The following is a 21,536-nucleotide window of genomic DNA, read 5'->3' on the forward strand; positions in this document are numbered from 1 at the left end:
AGTCAAAGGATATTTGAATACTAAAAATATGACAATAAATAAATTTCTTTGAAGAAGAAAAAAATAAATACAAACAGTGTTGCCCTCTTGCAGAATGACAGTCATTTGATAAGCCAGAGTGGTGAGAGATATCCAAAAACACAATTTAGAGGGAAAAAATGTCATGGCTCTTAGAATCTAATGGACTTAGATCATTTGGTTCCCCTTCCTCTCTCTCTCTTCCCTTCCTTCTCGATCATCATATGCCATCTCCTCATCCTCACTCCAACTCTGTTCACATAGCTACTTGCAAAATTTCTCCAGCAGCAGCACCAGGGCTGTTGGAATCATGAAGAATCAAATTTAAGAGGCCATAGTGGACTCCTGAAACCATACCAAGGTCTGCAAAGGATAAGCAGAGTAACCTGAATCTGGATAATCTGCCAACTAGTGATTCTCAGGAAAACGTCAGCCAGCAAAATCAAGGAATGTTTCAGTTCAAAGGGACCCTATGCTCTCTCCAGGCTAAGGGTCTCAACCTCTTCTTCACCCAGGTAGCCATGAGGGATTCAGCAGGGCTCAGCCATCCCAGCAGTCACTCTGTGGTAGTGATTCCAGAGAAGGGGTAGGGTGAGAGTGGTAGGGGTTCACGCCTCTAAGTATAGAAATTCCCAGGAACACAAGCAGTTTGATAAGGCTACCCCAGGGTATTCTGACATCCCTGCCCAGCCTGCTGAAAACCACTGATATGATCCAGTCTCTTCAACAAACAGATGAGAAAGTGATAATGTAAGAGAACGACTATCTTGGCTTGCATCTCGCCATCTACTGCACCGTGTAAGGCTTCCCAAACTGGTGATGTGATATCTTCTTCTCCTCCCCTTCTGTTTACATGTAGAGACACGTGACCAGTTAGCTAGGCAGAGATGCAGATTAAGATATGTATCCATCTTTGGTGGGCACAATGTGTGTGTACGTGTGCATGTGTGTGTATGAGTGTATGAAAAAATACAGGACATGGATATCTATCACCTATCATCTATCTATCTATCTATCTATCTATCTATCTATCTATCTATCTATCATCTATCTATCTATCATCTCTCTATGTGTCTATCTACTGTACAGTACTAAAGTGGTTATCTATTTATCCACCATACAGTACTGAAGTTGTTTTCTTTCTATCTGTTTATCTATTCACTGTTTACTACTGAAGTGGTTACCATTGGTGCATTTTTACAATACCTTATAACAATGAAAAGAGAGTGACTAGTTAAATAAAAAAGCGTTTGAATAGACAAAGCCTTTTGAGAGAGAACTAACATGAAAGCTTCCTGTCCTAAAGTCCAATTTCAAGGTCGACCAAGCAACTTCAGACTCTACATTGAACAACAAATTCTAAATAATCATCTCTTACTCATAGTAAACAGAGGCTACGAAGGAGGCAATGACGCCTTATGCCGCAATAATTTGGGGGATGGGAGGGGTGGGGCAGCACATGGGGCTTGTGAAAGTGAGCCCCGTTCCCCATCACCGCTCTTCAGAAGAACTGAAAACAACTAGGCACACACGCACAAGTATCAGGTAGGAAAAAAAAAAAAAAAAGACTCACCAAACTCATCGCATATACTCTCGTTTTCTATGAGAGTCGGGTGGTCAAAGGTGTCCCGACAGTACAGGATCTGAGGGTTCCTGCTGACCACTGCAATGCCCCCCAGGGCCAATGCAAACTGGTCCGTTAGAATGGAAGATGGCTTATCCTGGATGCGTTTCAGCATCGAGCGGTACCGGCAGTACTGGGGGTAGCTGAGAACTATCACGTTCGTTTCTTCCTCGTCCTCCCCTAGACAAACGAGAAAACACTTCCATTACCCTCTTCCCTCTGACAAAGAACGTTCATGGCCATGGTATAATTTCAATAATCACTTCTGGTTTGGGACTAAAAAGACTCTCATCCTTGTTACAGTCTGGGGGATGCCAGCATCCTCCCAGCCCCACTTCACCCATCCAGCCCCACAGAATACGCTTCAGGCTACCCGCACAGTGGACCTTCTTGCAGAGAAAAGAAAAGAGTAGGCTGGCCCTCTAGACACAGTAAGTAATGTTTGTGTCATCAGCAAGCAGTAGGACCCAAAAACTGTTTTGAAAGAATCTTCATTTTTTGAAGCATTAAAGTCATCATCATCATAGGGAAAGGCAGAACTTTGCTGGGCTTCTTTACATTTATTTCTAGTTTGGAATTGCTCTTATATTGGATTATACAGATGATCCTCAACTGAACGATGGTTCCATGTAAGATTCCTTGACTTTATTATCGTACAAAAGCAACATGCATTCAGTAGAAAGCATACTTTGAATTTTGAATTGTCATCTTTTCCTGGGCTGGTGATATGCAGTAGGACACTCTCCTGTAAGGCTTGGCAGGGGCAGTGGGTGGCAGCTCCCAGTCAGCCACGAGACCAAGAGGGTGAACACCGGTACTCTACAGTGTACTGTGTTGCCAGATGATTTTGCCCAACTGTAGGCTACGGCAAATGTTACAAGCACGTTTAAGGTAGGCTAGGAAAGCTATGTGTTCAGTAGGTTAGGTGTATTCAACGCCTTTTCAACTTGATATTTTCAGCTTACAATTGGTTTGTTGGGCTGTAACCCCATAGAAAGTCGACAAGCATCTGTATAATCTTTTCAGTGCTTGAAGCCTCTGAAAAGGTCATCTGGCCCCAAAGATGTCCATGGGTCTAAAATGCATCGCCATCTGCTCTGGGGTCATGAGTGCTGTTCAGCAACTATTTCCTGTTCTCCTTTTGGGCCTGTGGAAAGCCTGTGTGCCTCACTTTCTTGGAGGCCAGTGGCCTTGTGACTTTCCTTGGCCAATGAAATATGACAGAAGTGGGTGGTTGCTTTAAGACCTAGTGTACCACTGACCACAATCTCTCTTTGTCTTTGCTGTGACCATCTATAATGTCCCAGATAGTGGCAACTCTGCCAGTCTGGGTCTTGGAGTAAAATTAACATGAAGCAGAACCCTTGGTTGATCCAAAAGAGACATATAACATAAGCAGAAAATAAACCTTCGTTGTTCTAAAGCAGTTGTGATTTGGGGGTCATTTGTTATTGCAGCATGATCTAGCCCAACTTGATTGATACACCCACCTTCTCCACCCTCCCCATACCCATACCCCTCTCTTTTAATGTTCCTCAAATCCATCTGGTAACTTGGCACACCTCAGAGAACCATGCTGGGAGGACTCCCTAAGCATCCTTGTGAGAGAGTTCTATCAAAACCACCTTAACTCAGGGGAACATTTCAGCAAATTTAGCGAAGCTTCCTCTTATAATGATCTTAATGCTTATTTACACCTCACTTTATTTTGTGCTCATTTGTAAACACCAGATTCTGCACGGATGAAGCCTTCCTTCATCTTAAGCTTGAGAAATGGCAAACACCGTGCTTTGGTGGCCTCCACCTGTACAACATCAAGCTGAATTTAGGCTCCATGACCCAGTTTGCCGTCACTCCACAACCACCCCATCAGAGCAGTTGTAAGCAATTCCCAGACATGTCACTTGCTTCTCCAAAGGGAAAACACTCAATATTTCAAGCCCTTACCATGCTGCAGGGAATTGCACTAGACAGTTGTTAAGGATACCGACATTATCATGGCCATCTGGTAACCAGTGGGAGACGAATGAGCAAGGACGGAACATAATGATGGAACATAACCAGTACCAATGGAAGGTGTGCATGTGACCTTTTCAGATAGGAGGCCAATACCCAGATGTATTTCTAATTATGTTCACTTAGTTCCTCAGGCTGGCGGCTTTTCCACGGATGGAGATGTTTAGCTGCTTACAAGATGACATCTTTTAACAGTGTACACATCTTCAACTCCTGCCTGGTCTGTGTATAGCTGCTTTGTCAGCTGGCACACTTAATTAAAAGGAAATATGTTTACCTTGAAGGCAAGTCCCCCAATGCAAACTAGTTTTGAGATGCTGATATATGTCCCAAGGCATGCCCATCTGAGATTTTTACAGCAGACCAAGACGCTAAGTTCAAACTTTGGGTTCAAAACCGTGCTTTTTATACAGCTAAAGCACAAAAAGTTTTAGTGAAAATATTCAAATGCGGTCGGTTCTCCAGAGTTTTTAAGTGCTATTTCAAGAAGCAGCCCCCAACGTGTCAATTGTATTATTACACTCGATTTGTATTATACTCGATTTGTCTAAGACATTGTTAATGAGATAGAGGCATATAACCATTAAGTGCCAGGACTGCCCCTCATAGCAAGTTCATAGCACTTAACACCATCTCCCATACAGTAAATACTGTGCCTGTAAATACCTGTTGATTCCAAAATTCTATCTCGGTTGTGCAATTAGCTTTCTATGATAGGGGTAAAGGTGCATCAATTTCTCCAAGTATTCTTGAAATAAAATGGAGAAAAATGTGTGCGCTCTCAGGTTGAAGGAGTATAGATGAACAGTTGCTTCAGAGTAAGTTTCATGGAAGATGTCACCTGGACTCTTGGGACCACTTCACTTCCTTTATATCCCTTCATTCTCCTTTTTTTTTTCTCTAACCATTTTTCATGATGATGCCATCTCTAACTGCTTCCCAATTCTCTGTTCTGGATGGAGTCGGCTCCCTGGCAATCTTCTGTGCCTAGAAATGACCTCTTTTTTTTTCTCTCCACCTAATCCTAGTTCAAAACATTTAGATCACGCAGTACCCAAAACACTAGCCAAGTCATGAATCCTTCTCTTTCTGTTGGAAGAAAAACAGCAAGTTCCCCCTACTCTCAACTCCTACAACTGTCCGTGCATTCTGGAGACAGTGTTGCTAATAGTGGTCCTGGGACTGTCTGCATCAGAATCAGGTACTGTGCCATCGAGAACCAGTGACTCAGCATCTCTAAGGCTGGGGTCTAGGAATTTACCTTTTCAACAAGCATCCCAAATAGCTCATGCACACTAAACTTTGAAACCAGTAACTCTGAGTTTACTTTTTTGCGAAGACTTAAAGTAAGGTTGTTAGTTTGGGTTTTGAAATATATATATATATATATATATTTTTTTTCAGTTGTCAGACTTTTAAAAAATTCTTATTTCTCTCCTAATCCCCCAGTACATAGAACAAAGAAGCAAATTCTCTTCTCTCTGCCACTTTTTCAGGATTGTTACAGATATCACAGAAGACAGCAAATTTTAAAAGCCCTCTTAACTAAAAATATGAGAAACAGAGAGACTGTTTCCCCATTTAGAAAGCAAGTATTAATGCTATTTCCAGTACTATAATAAAACACTAAAATTCACAAAGGTTTTTTATATAGTGTTTTCACATCTCTTTTGTTCCTCACAACAACCTTATTAGTGGCATTACTACTTGTTAATATTCCCCAATTTGAGACTATAACCACCCAATCCTTTTTTTTCTTTAAGAGATGGGCCTCTCTCTGTTCTTCAGGCTGGACCTAAAACTCCTGGGCCCAAGCAATCCTCCTACCTCTGCCTCCTGAGTAGCTGGGACTTATAACCCAGTCTTCGAACTCCCAGTTTGGTGGACTTTTCATTAGGATAAAATGTCTCAAATAATAACAGTAATAATAATAACAGAGATTTAACTGGTTTACACTATTAGGGACGAGGATGGTGGCCTTTGATCAAGTCAAATATAAGACTTCTGTTTGATGGAAGACTGTAGAATTCAGCCAGTTGGAAGCCAGAATTCTACTCTCCTTAGGTTAGCTTGTTACTTATTATTTTGGAACACTGCAATTCCCACTGTAATGATTTAACATTATTGATACATCATTCATGTACATTAACTTTCTACTTTCTATGCATGTGATAGGAAATAGTCCCAATTCTATGTGTTGCCAGCCTAGAACCCCTACCTTTCATTAACCTCCTTCCACACACTAAGAGGCTACAGGCACAGCTGGGGCTTGGTCTATTGTGGCAATGCTTGGTGGGGCCAAAACACAAATGATAACTTTGTTGCTTATGAACAGAACCGCCCGTTTGGACCAGAATTTTGGCATCGTTTGGACAGAGGCAGATTTCCAACCTTGCAATTAGACATCCCCAGAGGAGTTGCCTTTAATATTTACCAAACTGGAGAAAGCCCACGAGACCTTGAGGACTCCTAGGAAAGTTTACAAAGCATTCTAAGTGAAAAGTAAAAGGGAAAGATACAGAGTCAAAGTGGGACCCGGAAAAGCCAAGGTTGAATCTAGGGTGAAGTTTCACTGAGTAAAAACATTCTGGGTCCAGGTCTCTTCTTTGCAGTTTATTTTATTGGTGAAAACATTTTTTTTTTTCCTCAAGACAAAATACGGTCAACTTTATATGAAAGGTGTGTATAACAGAGTATCAAATTTTGAGTTTGGGGAGAGCTTTCCAGATCTAAAATTCTATGATCCTAAAACTGCCTCCTAAGCCTTTGCATTAAATTAACTTCCTTCTGATACAGCTATAAAAATATTAAAGCGTTCAATGGTCGGCATATTTTATTTTGCCCTAGTACACCAGGAAACAAATAAAGCCAAATAGTCCTTTCAAGAATTATTTAAATTCCTCGGCTACTTCTTTCTTGCTCACGCATTTCATATACACATAAGTAAACACTACTGTGCAAAGTTACCCATGAAACAAGGGCTGCCAATAAATGCTGTGTAAGATATTTTCCCCCTTCCAATTCATAATAGGGAAAGCAGATAAATCTAAGAATGAATAAATTGCACATTTGTTTTGTAAAAGACAAACAAAGTGTTCCTGGAACACAGATTTTCTTTCAACCACACCCATAGAGAAAAAGAAATCAAAGTACCCCTAGGAGTATTCTTCTAACACACTCTAGTTGGTTGTAGCTGGTTGGGTTACATATACATTACTTGATTTCAGTCAACAGAAAATGATCTGTAATAAATTGCTAGTAACCAAGACTGAAATTTTAAACCATAATTATGATATTCTATTAAAATGTCATCCCATTCCTGAATTTCTCCTATACCAAAAAAAAGTGAATGCCTATTTTAAAATGAAACATTCAAAGGGAATAAGAGACCCAACATTACTAAACCTCATTTCAACTTCAATAAAAAGAACTTTGCCTATTAAAAGTTAATACCTAAAGTACACTGCTTGTAATGCTCAACCAAAATGACTCTAATTCTGTGCTTATATCATAATTACACGTTTTGTTAACCTCTCTCAATGTCAATTTTTTACTTATTTATATATCTCAAAGTCTGAAACAGAATTCCATAGCGAAACTGTAATTATAACATGAGACTCCACCCAAGCTTTTCAAACAGTAACTGTATACCATTGCTTTAATCCTCAGAGTTGGGCTGGGGGTGGGGAAGGGGTCGGGGAGAAAGGGTAAGAGCAGGCCTTCATTCTGAATAGCACGTTGCTCAAGTTGTCTTTGTACAAAGAGAGATGCATGAAATAGCAAACACAATGAATTAATGGAGCATTGACTTTCAAATATCCATAATGCTATTTTTTGAAAATAGATAATGGCGGCCAAATGCACGGAGGCTGAAAACATAAATTCCAGAGGAGAAATTTGCTTTTATCTCTTACACAACAATTTAGAAATGTAACTTTCTTTTTCATTCTTGGGGTGAGGGGAGGCTTGTTTCGGAAACATCACACTATTATGCTTACTGAAAACCACTATAATCTACTTCTAACATCAGTAAGTTTTTTTAAAAAAATCTTTTTAAAAAAAACCTTCGCCCCAGGATTTTATAGAGCCTAGTGGAAAAAATATGCATGTTCCTTCCTGCACCTAATTACCTCAACTGAAAAATCTGCCAAGTATTTTGCCCTTTAGTTCTCTTAATCGTATTAGGGCAAATGCATTTGGATGCCAATAGAAACAAACATTTAAAGATTTTCACTTAAAAGATTCCAAATATGTATGAAGGCTAAGTTTGAGACACAATGTCCCTTGTGCTTCAAAGACAACATACAGTTTTCTTTCTCCTTTTTTTTTTTTTAAACAAATATGAATGTGCTCACGTTATAAAGCTTGATGTCTAGTTTTGAAACAATTTAAGCAAAATAATGTCAATATGTGAGGTTCTCACAATGATTTATGCTTCCTCCTGTTACTTTATTACATTAGACATTCTTTTCTCAAAGCTTTATACTTTTCACTGTGCTCCTAGCAACCAACCAACGGCAAAGCATCAACTTTATATACCTGGCGCTATTCCAATTCTTACTGCTATTGACAATTATATTGAAGTTTCCGTTTAATTGCTGCTCTGTTGTGACACCGAATATTTGTCATAATTAGGCATTTCCTATTTTCTGTCCATGCATTTTTTATTATTACTGAAAATGAAATTTTTATTCCAGAAAACCTAAGCATGAAAATTCTACAGATAAGAGTAGCTACAGCTGTTACTATCATTACCAACATTGTAACATGAAGAAAAAAAAAGAGAATATAATTTCTCGGAAGGTAATTTTCCTTTCAGTCTAAGTGCTCTTATTCATCTTGCAGTTACTCAATGATTTCCTGTTCTAATTACAGGACATTATACAGAAAGACATTTGTAAAAGGAAAATGCAGCAGAGCATATGACTAAATAGCTTGAATTGGTTGAAAGTGTTTAAAATTCCAAAGTTGTACATCAACTTTATCAATTCGTGGTTACAGCTCTATGTAAATGTGTACTGTGTCCTGCCGTATTTTTCAATCTCTCTTAAGGTAGTAAACTTAGTACCCAAAGTTAGTACACATCAAAGGGGAAAACACATTTGCAGTTAAACTGATGTTGAAGAGTTGGAGTCAGGGAAGATCAGTTGTGTGTGTGTGTGTGTGTGTGTGTGTGTCTCCCTTCCTCATCAAAGCTGTTAAATTGGAGGCATGCCAAAACAAGGAGTGGAAAATATTAATAATAAAAATAAATTAAATGCCTGATTAAAAGGGAAAGAGAACAAGATTCCATCCGGAATAGAAATGAAAATGCCACAAACTATTTCATAAAAACAAACTGTGACGTAAATTACACATCAGTATTGCACTGTTGTGGTTATTTTGAGAAATGGTTTGTACTGTAAGTCAGCTGGTGCTGCCCCACCCTTAATGATTTTGTAATTCTCGACACAGTAAGCAAGTGGGGCAGCCCTGAGATTGCTGAGACAGAAAACAGACCTAGCCATACAGAACTGGCAATAAAAAGATAATGTACTTTTAACATAACAGAACAAGGAGATTGGCTTGGCTTTATTAACTAAAAAAAACTACTTTAAATGGTCCCCAGCTTGCCATTTGTTTTGCTAAATGGAAACACAGATCTTCCCAGGATAGGCAACGAAAACATCACTGGAGAACTTAAAAAAAAGTAAATGTGGGAAAAATATATCAGTACATGGATGCAAACAAAACAAAGAATATTTCAAACCCAAAACCAAGGGTTCGAACCAGCTGTTTTCAAAATAGAGGCATAGACAAATACAAAAATATGTATCAAAATGTTACTATCAGATTTTGCCCTCACTATTGCTTCATCACTCAAGAAAAAAAACATCACAAAACTAAACTATAACCAAACACTGCTACCACTCTGAGTAACAAATGAACTCAGTGGGAAGAAAGCCAACTCCACCTCCAAGGTTGTCCCAAAGGGTCACTGAATTCTAAGCCACGACCAGGAGCCACTTTTTATCTTGAGAATTTTGCAGCTTATTGCCATAGGGTTCATCTTAGCCACATTTAAATTTAAATGTCACACTAGACAGGGATTATGCAACAGGTGAGACTTCATGGCCAGATTGACATGTAGGTAAAGTTGTTACCACATATGAGGTGTTATTCTATGGGGCCTGACTTACCTTAACTTGCTTCCCCGTCACATGGGTTAACCTTTGGCTATAGTCAGCCATTCACTTTTTTTTTTTTTTTTGAGACAGAGTTTCGCTCTTGTTGCCCAGGCTGGAGTGCCATAGCGTGATCTCAGCTCACCGCAACCTCCACCTCCTGGGTTCAAGTGATTCTCCTACCTCAGCCTCCCCAGTAGCTGGGATTACAGGTATGTGCCACCACACCCAGCTAATTTTTTTGCATTTTTAGTAGAGACAGGGTTTCTCCATGGTATTTAAGCTGGTCTCGAACTCCCGACTTCAGGTGATCCGCCCACCTCAGCCTCCCAAAGTGCTGGGATTACAGGCGTGAACCACCGTGCCTGGCCTCCACAATGATTTTTTAACCATAATACCAAAAGCACATAAGAAAACAACAAACAATAGACAATTGGACTTCATCAAAATTAAAAGCTTTTGTGCATCAATGGACACTATCAATAAAGTGAAAAGACAGTCTTGGAGACGGGGAAAATATTTGCAAAGCATATACCTGATAAGGGATTAATAACTAGAATACATAAAGAACTCCTGCAACTCAGTAACAAAAAGACAAACCAATTTAAAAATGGCAAAGGACTTTGATGATTCTCCAAAGAATATATATAAATGGCATCTTAAAAAATGTTCTTCATTAGGGAAATGTAAAGCAAAACCACAGTGAGATACTACTTCACACCCAGTAGGATGACTATTATAAAAATGAAAAGAAAAAAAATCCCAAGTGTTGGCCAGGATGTGGAGAAATAGGAACCCCTGTGCATTGTTAGTGGGAATGTAAAATGGTGCAGCCATGATGAAAAAGTATGGGACTTCCTTAAAAAGTTATATACAGAATTGCCATGTGATAATTCCACTCCTAGGTATATACTCCAAAGAATTAAAAACAAGGACTCAAAAACAGTTATTTACATACCAATGTTGATTGTAGCATTATCACAAAATAGCCAAAAGGTAGAAACAACCCAACAGTTCCTCAATAGACGAACAGATAACAAAATTTGGTGTGTGTGTGTGTGTGTGTATATATAGGATAAATATTGTGATTCCACTTATACGAGATATTTAAAAGTGGAATCACAAAACAGGGTGGCTCATAGAGACAGAAAATAGAATAGAGGTTGCTAGGTGCAGGGGTCTAGGAGGGTTGGAAGGAATGGAGAGCTATTGCTTAATGCATACAAAGTTTTTGTTAGGAATGGTGAAAAGGTTCTAGAAATAGATAGTGGTGACAGTTACACAATATTGTGAATGTACTTAATGCCACTGAATTGTGCACTTAAAAATGGTTCAAATAATAAATTTTATGTTATGTCTATTTTACACAACAATGACAAAGAGGGGAACATCTGGGAAGGGTTATATTTTCTGTGTAGATGCATGCTTGGTTGCTCTGGGGAGAAAAAGTGGTGTCTCTCCAATCCACAACTAGAATATATCCTGGAGGGCACAGAATCGGTGTCCTAATTCTTTGGTATCCCTCCTAGACCTTTGAGAGTGCTGACAAATGTAATTGCCTACAGACAGTGTTGCAGTAAACATCTGAGCCTTCTTCCAAAGGATAAGAGCAGTCATGTCATTAGCTCACCACAGGCTCTGAACCAATGACACTTCCTAAAAGGCTGAAGGAATCTGGAGAAGGTTATCTGCCCAACATGACTGTAGCCACTGCCTGGCAGGCCTTTTTTAGACAAAGGGTCATGTGGTTAGGCAGTCATCTCATTTTAGTGACTTTAAAAAATAAAATAATCTCGCCACTTGAGGAGTTTGTCCACCATGCTCTAAGTGCTGAGCCACCTCTGCAACTGCACTGACTTCTGGGAGCTAACATCTGTGTCAAGAGCACTTTTATAGGTTGCATTGTTTTCCTTCATCTTACCACAGGGCTTCTGGGGCAGGTCAACAAGGAAAGAAGGGAAAAGGCCTCTTGCCTCTGTCAGTGACTCATCTTAAATCAGTGGTCTTCAAAATGGTGAATCTCTCTTTTGAGGGTACGAGAAGACTTTTTAAAGGGAACCTACATAGGGATGGGACAGATCTTCAGCTTAGATACTACTCCACTCCCTAATTCATCTGCCCAAGAATGAGCCAGCAATCAGAACAGCCCATCTCCTTCTTCACCCATCCTCCATCCCTAGTCCTATTATGAGCACTAAAGAGTCAAATCAAAGTATTGGTTTTGGAGATGCTTCCTTATTGATCTATCAAGGAACCTCAAGCCATAGCCTTTTGATCTTTCCCTTTTTGCACATAGTTCTGTTCAGGAGGAAGCTTAGCATTAGAAATAGAGTACTTTGGCCTGTGTTATGATGCTCTAAATTCAGAAAAGCCAAACTAATAAAGGTTAATGATGCTGGTCCATTAAAGTGTAGCTGGAATGCGCGGCAAGGCTACCAGATTTTTTGACATAAATTGCATAAACCTATGCATAAAAATTTTAGATAATTTATTTTAGAACTGTTGTGCTTTATTAAACACAGATTTAAACTTCAGATTTTTATCAAATCATATGTAATATGCCTTCTAATTATAGTTAATCACCATCTTATTTCATTTCCTATCATGTTTAACATTTTTTACTTATTAACACAAAATTTATTCAAAACATGATTAAAAATGTAGATGTCCACTTAAAACTGGGCAAAGGAATACATGGATTATTTTTTTCAAAAATCTTTTAGAGCAGCATTATTCAATAGAAACACAATGTGAGCCAACTTGTAATTAACACATTGAAAATGTAAACAGAAAACAGGTGAAATTAACTTTAGTAAGCTATTTTATCTAACCCAGTATATCCAAAATATTATTTTCACATGTGATCAATAGAAGTGATTACTGGCTGGACACGGTGGCTCATGCCTGTAATCCCAGCACTTTGGGAGGCTGAGGTGGGCGGATCATGAGATCAGGAGATCGAGATCATCCTGGCTAATACAGCGAAACCCCATCTCTACTAAAAATACAAAAAATTAGCCAGGCATGGTGGCACATGCCTGTAGTCCCAGCTACTTGGGAGGCTGAGGCAGGAGAATCACTTAAACCCAGGAGGCAGAGGTTGCGGTGAGCTGAGATTGCACCATTGCACTCCAGCCTGGGCGACAGTGCAAGACTCAAAAAAAAAAAAAAAAAAAAAAAAAGAAAAAAAGAAAAGTAAAAGAAAAAAAAAGATTACTAGTGATATATTTACATTATTTTTTCATAGTAAGCTCTCAAAATATAGTGTGTATTTTACATTTATAGTGTCTCTTGAAGTGGACAAGCCACATTGCAAGGGCTTAGTTGTCACAGGTGGCTAGTGGCTACCTTATTGAACAGCATAGCTCTCTTTAGAGCGTCTGCCTGAAAAGAAATTTTAAAATCATTGTGTCCTGGGTCCGAAGAGGCACTTGGGAAAAATGATGTTGTTCTGTGTACAGGTTCCTTTTGGCCAACTATCTTGAGATAAGATGTTCTGAAATATAGCTAGGAGAGGAGAACAGAACAGGAGGAAAAGCCTCACAGTGCCTGTTATTTCATTGTTCTGATACCCCAAAGCCCCAACAAAGACCCAAAGTTAGCAAGTATAGTTATTTTAGTAGAGATCCTCGCTTGCCACCTTTGGTTTCTGGTGAATAATAAAAATCAATTCAGAGTAAAATAATAATCTCTTAAAAGCTTCAACTATTAAGACCTGGTGAGAGCCCTCTCCTCTGGGTTAAACATATCCTCCTGCTGTAACCAGCTACAGGTTCACTTGGTGCCATGTCCACAAAACCATCTGCTCTGTTTTCTGTCATGACACTCAGTTGTGAAGAATGGATATTTCTTTCTTTCTTTTTCTAGTGTGCACATTACTAAAAGTAATTTAACAGCTGAAAGAGATACTTATGAAACCTACTGGAAACTGAAACCACTATTTAATCTCACGGCAAAGCAGTCATATAAAAACTCCAGCACCTTCTAATGTGCTGTCACAGTGCACCATGGAAGAACATCATTGAAAGCTGATGATACAGATCTGCTCTGTTTTACTTCCTTTTTGTACAGGGTTAGTACTGAGTAAGCTGATGTAAGACAGGAGGAGGATGGCTCTAGTTTAGTCACCTTTCCCAAAGTACCTACCATCTGCTGAAAATCATTTCCACAGCAAATATCCCCCTTTCCCCAATCTCTAACATCCAAACCTACTTCTCTTTTCTCATAAAAGACAATAAACAAATTGCTCGTGACTAATATATTAATTCCAGTGATAGTTCTGTGGTTTCATACCACGAGTTACCAGTGCTACAGATCCCTGTTCTGGGTATCTCTCAGATATTTCTTTAAGATTATTTCTGTTTGCAAGGGTTGGCAAACTATGGGCCAAATTCAGCCCAACACCTGTTTTTGTAAATAAAGTTTTATTACAACATAGTCATGCACATTCATTTACATATTGTCTTTGGCTGCTTTTACACTACGACGGCACAGTTGTGTGATTATAGAGTGGTGCATTTGCCTCAGAGACCTAATGGTGCACAAATCTAAAATATTTACTATCTGGCTCTGCTGACCCTTGATCTAGAGAATATAGTCTTGCTGCCAGAAATCTGCTATTTTGGATCACGAATATCAGCTTAATTTCTAAGATACAGTTACTCTGTAACACTTGGCTGCATTTACTTGTTCAAGCTGGACTCTCCTTTCCAGAATATGGGTTCTTTGAAGGGCAGGAGCTAGGTCTGTAGCATGTCTGAATTCCTAACACCCTGGAAACAAGCGAAGCACATGATAGACTTTTAATTAATGTTGGTTCTTTTTCTGGTTATTCACTGTCCCTCTGTTCTCATCCTACTCCCGGATCTATTACCCATTCTTTCTTCTTTGCTCTGTGACCCCTGAATGTTGTATCATTGGGCTCCCTCATGGGCTGGCTGGCTTCTGCTTGTTCAGCCAATGGGAGACACCTAACAGATCGCATGTGGGAGAGAGTGAGAAGTTGTCATATTTCTTCTCTGCCCCATCTCTGCTTTGGCCTGGCAGCTCTGGCCAAGGCCACAGCTCCTCCCTGACGGCAGCTTTCACCAGGTAGTACTATGTCTTCCTCTTGCTTCTTACTAGTGCCCAGATGTCTTCATGGTTCTTTTCACCCTAACCCCATCTCTATAGTCTTCCTTTGGTTCCTTTTGTTGAGCCTTGGGTTCCTGATCTGTAAAATGGACTTAAGAACGGTGACTTCCTGCGGGGTCTTTTAACAGTAGTTAAAAGATGCAAAGTAGTCAGGCTAATGTAGCGCACAGTAAACGCCCCGTAGGTAATTGTCTGATTATTGCTTTGCAAGCGGTTTTCCAAAGTATGCCAAGGAACACTAGTTCCTTGAGAAAGAAGGGAGTATGTTACCAAGTGTTATGTGGAAAAGGGGCACCACAGCACGGGAAACACTGAGTTTAACAAAAAGTTACAAAAACAGCTTGGAGCCTTTAACATGCTAATGGACATTTTAATGCACAGGGGGGAAGATGCTGCTTTTCCTGAATTTATTTTACCATGAAATCCTCTCCCATCCGCTTCCTCACCCTCCCCCACTTTTTTGTCATTCATGGCTCACCTCAACAAGTTAGTGTTTCCCTGATCACATTTTGGGGACATAACACACCCAAATGTTGATTACAGCAATTGCCCTGCTCCCTTCAGCTCTCCTTCTCAGCACACACAGCCAGCTTAACACTGTATAATTACAAATAGTTTATTATGCATGGTATAATCACTCATCTGTATAACACTCCCAAATTTATAAAGCCCTTTCATGTGCTTAGATTCATTCAATCCTCCTAGAATCTCTCTTAGGGTCTGTCAAGAATAGTCCCATTTTATACATGAGGACACAGGCAACTCAAGGAGGTGAATGACTTGCCCAAGGTCATCCAGCTAATGGCAGGGGCAAGTTGCTTGGCACTATTTTAAATCTCACGCTGTTCTCAACACACCCCAGCTGCCTTCTGCTTGACTCTGAACCTCTGAGAAGAGCCCTGCCAGAGTCATGGTATTCCCAGGCACCTCTCAGAGACCCTCCAGTGGGCTGGTGGCTTTGAGAATTCTCATGATTTTTATGAGACTCAAATTTCTGGTTTCAGATTGTAGTATTAAAGAATCTCTTCCAGTCTTGTGTTCAAAACAATCCCTAAGTGAAGCTTGGTGTTGCCTTATTTGGAAGATAATCTCAAAAACAGATGACCATTGCACAGAACACACCTTGCCAGCACAATTCTTTACTTTTAACCCCTTAGAAAGCAAATTTCAGCCTAAGTGAAGACAATGGTATTATTATTTCTCTCTATTACTTCTCCTCTTTGGATCCCAGGACAAAGATCCACAACCACCTGATTCTCATCATACACACGTAGCTCACACAATTGCACCCATTGTATCATCAAAAAGATAAGATTAAAAACGATACGATTACATATATGTAATTTAATGTTTTTTAGGACACTCACAATGCAACCATCACTCCAATCAATTTAGAACATTTTCATCACCCCAAAAGGAAACCTCATACCCATTAACACCCTGGAAACTACTCATGTACTTTCTGTCTGTATAGACTTGCCTATTCTGGACATTTCATATAAATGGATTAACATAATATGTGGTTAAAAAAAAAGGATTTAATATCAAAATGGTCTTCCATCTATTGGCTGGTCAGACACCAAGGGAATACCTTCTGTGGATTAGGAGGTAGCAGGTGACAAGAGGATAAAGACCAAAAGCCACCATCCCTCTTTAAAGAGGGGTGTATAGCCTAGAAAAGGTGGTGGGCATGTGAACAGATGTATTAAGTTGGTGCAAAAAGTAATTGCGGTTTTTGTCATTAAACAGGATGGCAAAAACCGCAATTACTTTTGCACCAACCTAATACAAATATGTGTTCTGACAAGAGTCACAGCAGAGGCAGAATCTTGGTAGCAAAGAGAGTGAAGAAAGTCTTCGCAGGGAAGAGAAACCCCTCAAGCTAACTTTTGAAGGATACATAGAAACTCCCCAGGCAGATTAAAATACCATGACTCATTAATCTTTCCAGCATGTCAGTCATGAACATTCTCTCTCCTCCTTTGGGCAGCCCTAAGGAAGTTATTATGAGCCCCATTTTTCAGATGGGCAAACTGATGCCAAAAAGAGATTAAGTAATTTAACAACAGTCACACAGCTAAGTAGGCCTGGAGAATAGATCTGGGCCCGATGTCTGGGTCTGCCTGCCCCTGCTGCCTCAAAAGGTCAGAAGGAGAGAGGAGAATCTCCTGTCCCCAGGGCTGTAACTGGTATGAACCAGTGAGGACTCTGGAATTTAGGTGCTGTGTCTGAAATATGGGTTTGGAACTCTGAGAGAACCTTGGTGGCAATGCTATGGGTTTTCGATTAAATCCTGAAGGCAGCGAGGCTGCGTTCATGCGTGGTAGTGATGGGCCTAATCTCCATTCCAGCAAGAGTGGAGGATATATTGGAGGATTGTTGTACCTAAACCTTAGCCTTCATCTTCCTCCTTTCACTCAGCTGACTGAGGCCCCCCCCCCCCACCTGCTGCCTCCACATGAGCAAGCTCCACTGGCCCCCGTTCAAGGAAGACCACGTTCAATGTCCAGATGAAGTCTCTTCAAGGGAGAGAGAGACCATGCAAGCAGCATTTGAGGGCAAGATCCCAGGAAGAGTAACCTAAGTCTCATTAACTAGATATGCAAGGATAATGTCTATGCTTTCCTCATGCAGTCAGCGAACCTTTATTTGGTTCCTACTCAGTGCCAAACACTGTGTTCAGCAGTGGGTTTACATGGGTAAACATGACAGCACCCGCTCTCAGGGAGCTCCCAGTCCTATCCTCCATTGATGGAGAAAACAGATGAGACTCCAGACCAAGGAGGAGTTGGTGGCTCCCAAAGAAACAGTGGAGCCCAGGGGATGAATAATTAAAACGTAAAGCACATCCCAGAGCTCAGCACTTTGAAGGTGTTTATGTCCCAGCTCTGAAAAAGATGTTCTGTATTTCATCTCTGAGTCTGAGATTTTAAAAGCTATGGTTGGTACAACAGTAAGAACAAAAGGGGGTTTAAAAAATATAATTTGGATTATGACTGGGTTCATGCAGAAGAAAAATGGATACATCAAGTACATAGCCTGCCATTTAAATATTTCCTTTTTCATTTTTTTTTTTTTCTGGCACTTGGCTTGCCACAACTTCCATGGGGCAAGTGCTTCATACGCAGGTCAGCAGCCGAGATCTCTCTCAATAATGAAAGATATTACTAACACAAAATTTGCCTCAACTGAACTTCAAACCTGATGTGATTTTTTTTTTCCTCAGGTGGGATGTGGACAGAGAACATCTATATAATAGGTGTTATCATTCAGGAGGCCTAGACTGAACCAATACTTTGCAGCTAAATGTAATTTGCGAAGCACAATTTAACAGCTCCATTTAGCGACTTTTCACAATCAAGATGATTTCAACAGTCTCTGAACGCCAGCCAAGATACCGCCAAAGTATACTTAAATACCAGCAAATATTACATTTTATAAAAATTCCATGTTTGTCTCCTCCGATTTCAGAAAATCACTACTCTTTCTTATCCTTTTAAGTCAAAGCCATTGCAATTCTTCAATTCTAAATGGGAGGAGGAGGAAAGGAAGGGCTTGGATGAGAAAACTGAGGTTTGTATTTCCTAAAATTAATATTCATCTTCCCCTAATTCTCTTTTTATTGGCTGCTAAGCTTTCAGGTCCTTACTTCAAGCCGAGTGAGACACCCAACACACCCTTTCCTTGCTCCAGTAACAAATTTTGAAACTTACAGGACTTCCAACAGCAGTTATTTTAAGGATTTAGTCAGAGGCTCACACAAGCAGCCTCTGAAGGAGCCTCAATATGAGGTTCTAGGCAGCCAAGAAAGAGTCTCTGAGATCCACCAGATCCCTCTACTTTGCCCCATCCTGCAAATCAATCTGGTTATTTAAAGTCATCCTTACTCTTTCTGATTGGAGGGCCAGTTTCTAAATTAAAAAGCAACATAATTCATCACCTTGGCGGGGGTTTATTTCTTATTGCAAGTTGGTCCGTGTTTTGAAATCTGGAAATAAAATCTCATCTTCTTATGTACAATAAGGAGAACAAAAGCAAGGGGCTTCCAGTGTTAGGTTACCATTTCCCAAGGCCAGCCAAATACCCTCCCACCTTTCTCTAACAGCTTCTAAGGCTTTGGAGCTGGAACAAATATTCTCATGCACAAGTTAGTGGAAGAGATTCTTCCAATCAAATTTCCCACCACATGATATCTTGGGCTAGGACGCTCTTTTATAAGTGTCAATGATTTATTCCCTCATGGATAACGATGAAGCGACTACTTTTCTTTAGCTGTAAGAAATAATTTTTATCTTTGCTCACACCTTCTTTAAAAGCATTTTTTTGACTCAGAATATATAAATACATCCTTGTTGTAAAAGACAAAGTAATGACTCCCTTGACCTCGCAAACCCTTATACTTTAATGGAGGCTTATGTTTCCACTTCAACAGAGCCTTCTTGAAAACTGGAGAACAGTTGTTCTTGACAAGAAGGCGGCCAAGAAGAAAAGGGAAGAAAACTAGTCCAACAATTCTAGCTTGGTTCTGGGGTGTCTGACTTTTTTAAAAAATCACCATGAAATAACAGCCCTCTTAATTTTTCTAGAATGTAATTTACTTGGCACAGAGGCAAAAACATCCCACCTATCCGATACACTGTGATAACTCAGAGCACACGGCAAGGATGCAAATCTGTGAAGACAGCCAGCTCTAATCTAACCCCAAGTCTCCAACTCTATACTGCTTCTTCCAACACGTGGAGAAGTGAGAATGATTACATTTTGTTCAAAGTGTCTCATTACATTGATTTAAATAAGATTTCCAAACCTGCAAAAAGAAAAACAGCTTAAAATGCCATTTGTCTTATACAAGACTCTATAAAAAGGCAGGTAGTGAAACCCTGCAGAAACCCAGGTTGGTGGGGACCAAAGTCTCTCCCACCATGGACGTCTGACAGGAGGATAATGGAGTTTAGTAACACCCAGGTGAGGTGTTTCTTTTCTGCTTAATGCATCCTTGGATGACCAACATAATGTAACAGACAGGTGTTAAGAGACCTGCATTGAGGAACAGACATTGTGGGTTTTGAGATCATAAACTTGAGGAACTTGTTCCATCTCTGAGAAGATCTCACACACCTGAATAGGTAAGATAAGGTCCAGTTTGCAAACTGCCAAGCACACTTCCTGATGTTTATTAACAACACAGTCATTATGACATTTAATGCCAAACTACAGGGAAAAAAAAGATAAAAACCTCAGGCCAGGCATGGTGACTCATGCCTATAATCCCAGCACTTTGGGAGGCTGAGTCGGGTGGATCACTTGAGGTCAGGAGTTTGAGACCAGCCTGGCCAACATAGCAAAACCCCGTCTCTATTAAAAATATAAAAATTAATCGGGTGTGGTGGCATGCTCCTGTAATCCCAGCTACTTGGGAGGGTGAGGCAGGAGAATCGCTTGAACCCGGGACGCAGAGATTGCGGTGAGTGGAAATTGCGCCACTGCACTCCAGCCTGGGTGACAGAGCAAGACTCTGTCTCCAAACAAACAAACAAAACAAAACTCAGGCTACCCACCAAGAGTGTTCAGTTATTGCACTGTCCTGCTAGAATACAGCTGCCTTTGATTGAACATGCACTACAGACAGGCAAGCGCTAAGCCCTTGATGTGTATTTAATCACTGTAGCAATCCTGTGAGGGATAAGTTTACTGCTTCCATTTTATAGATGAGGAAATTGAGGCTTAGAGAGATTAAGCAACCTGTTCAAGGTGACTCTGGAACCCAGGTCTGTCTGATTCCAAAGCCCACAGTCATAGCCACTGCTTATAAGTTCTGAGAGAGGCCTGTGCCCAGATGAACAGATGACACAAAGGCAGATGCCACGGAAGCAGCACTGAGAACAGATGCAAGGCAGTGGAGGTGCCCAGAGGAGCAACCTACTGGGTGAGTGATGATATTTGGGATACTGGCATCCTAGGAGACAGGACAGTAGTCACTGTCCTGGGAAGCCATGTTCCTCTCCATTCCTGTTCAGGGTCAGCACAAAACCTGTGATTTTGGAGGAGGCAGAAGGGGGCCCATCTTGGGTTTGCCATTCTAGTTCCTTCACTACCGGCCAAGTGGAGGCAGATATTTACTGAGCACAGCAACACTTACTATTATTGTAAGAGAGGGCTTTGGAACCAGGAAGCTCCATGAATTTATGAGATCAGCAGCTATTTTTCCAAGATGGTTATAATACAATTCATTTCATTTGCAACTGGTTTAACGTGAAACATTGTTTAAGAGAGACAAATAAACAACAATTCACATTTGCTGGCCTTCTCTCCTCCCCACCCCTCCCAGTTGTTCCACAGGAAATTTTTTATTGATTAAAGTACAATTACATTAAGGTTGGGAAAAATCAGCCCCAGAATAAATCGTTTTAAGAAGAAATCAAGGCGATGCCTTATGAAGAGGCAGCATAAGGAGGAGAAATATGAAACAGGCACTGGATTTGTAACCATGGGCAAAGAAGGGCTTCATTCTCTGGCTCTGTAAAATGACAGAGTCACTGTCTTCTAGGGAGACTGTGACCAGGTAAAGACAGCACTGCCTG

At 40.3% G+C, this 21,536-nt stretch overlaps 1 protein-coding gene across 1 annotated transcript in view; it reads right to left on the reverse strand.

The window, feature by feature from the left end:
- The window catches only part of ARID5B (AT-rich interaction domain 5B), a 195,564-nt gene that overhangs the window by 95,020 nt on the left and 79,008 nt on the right, over nucleotides 1-21,536 (reverse strand). The window contains exon 4 of the mRNA XM_004049457.5: nucleotides 1,592-1,822. Coding sequence (XP_004049505.4) covers nucleotides 1,592-1,822 — 231 coding nt within the window. The remainder of the gene's footprint in view (nucleotides 1-1,591; nucleotides 1,823-21,536) is intronic.

The sequence above is a fragment of the Gorilla gorilla genome, chromosome 8 (genome assembly GCF_029281585.2).
Source record: "Gorilla gorilla gorilla isolate KB3781 chromosome 8, NHGRI_mGorGor1-v2.1_pri, whole genome shotgun sequence".
In the NCBI taxonomy this organism is placed as follows: Eukaryota; Metazoa; Chordata; class Mammalia; order Primates; family Hominidae; genus Gorilla; species Gorilla gorilla.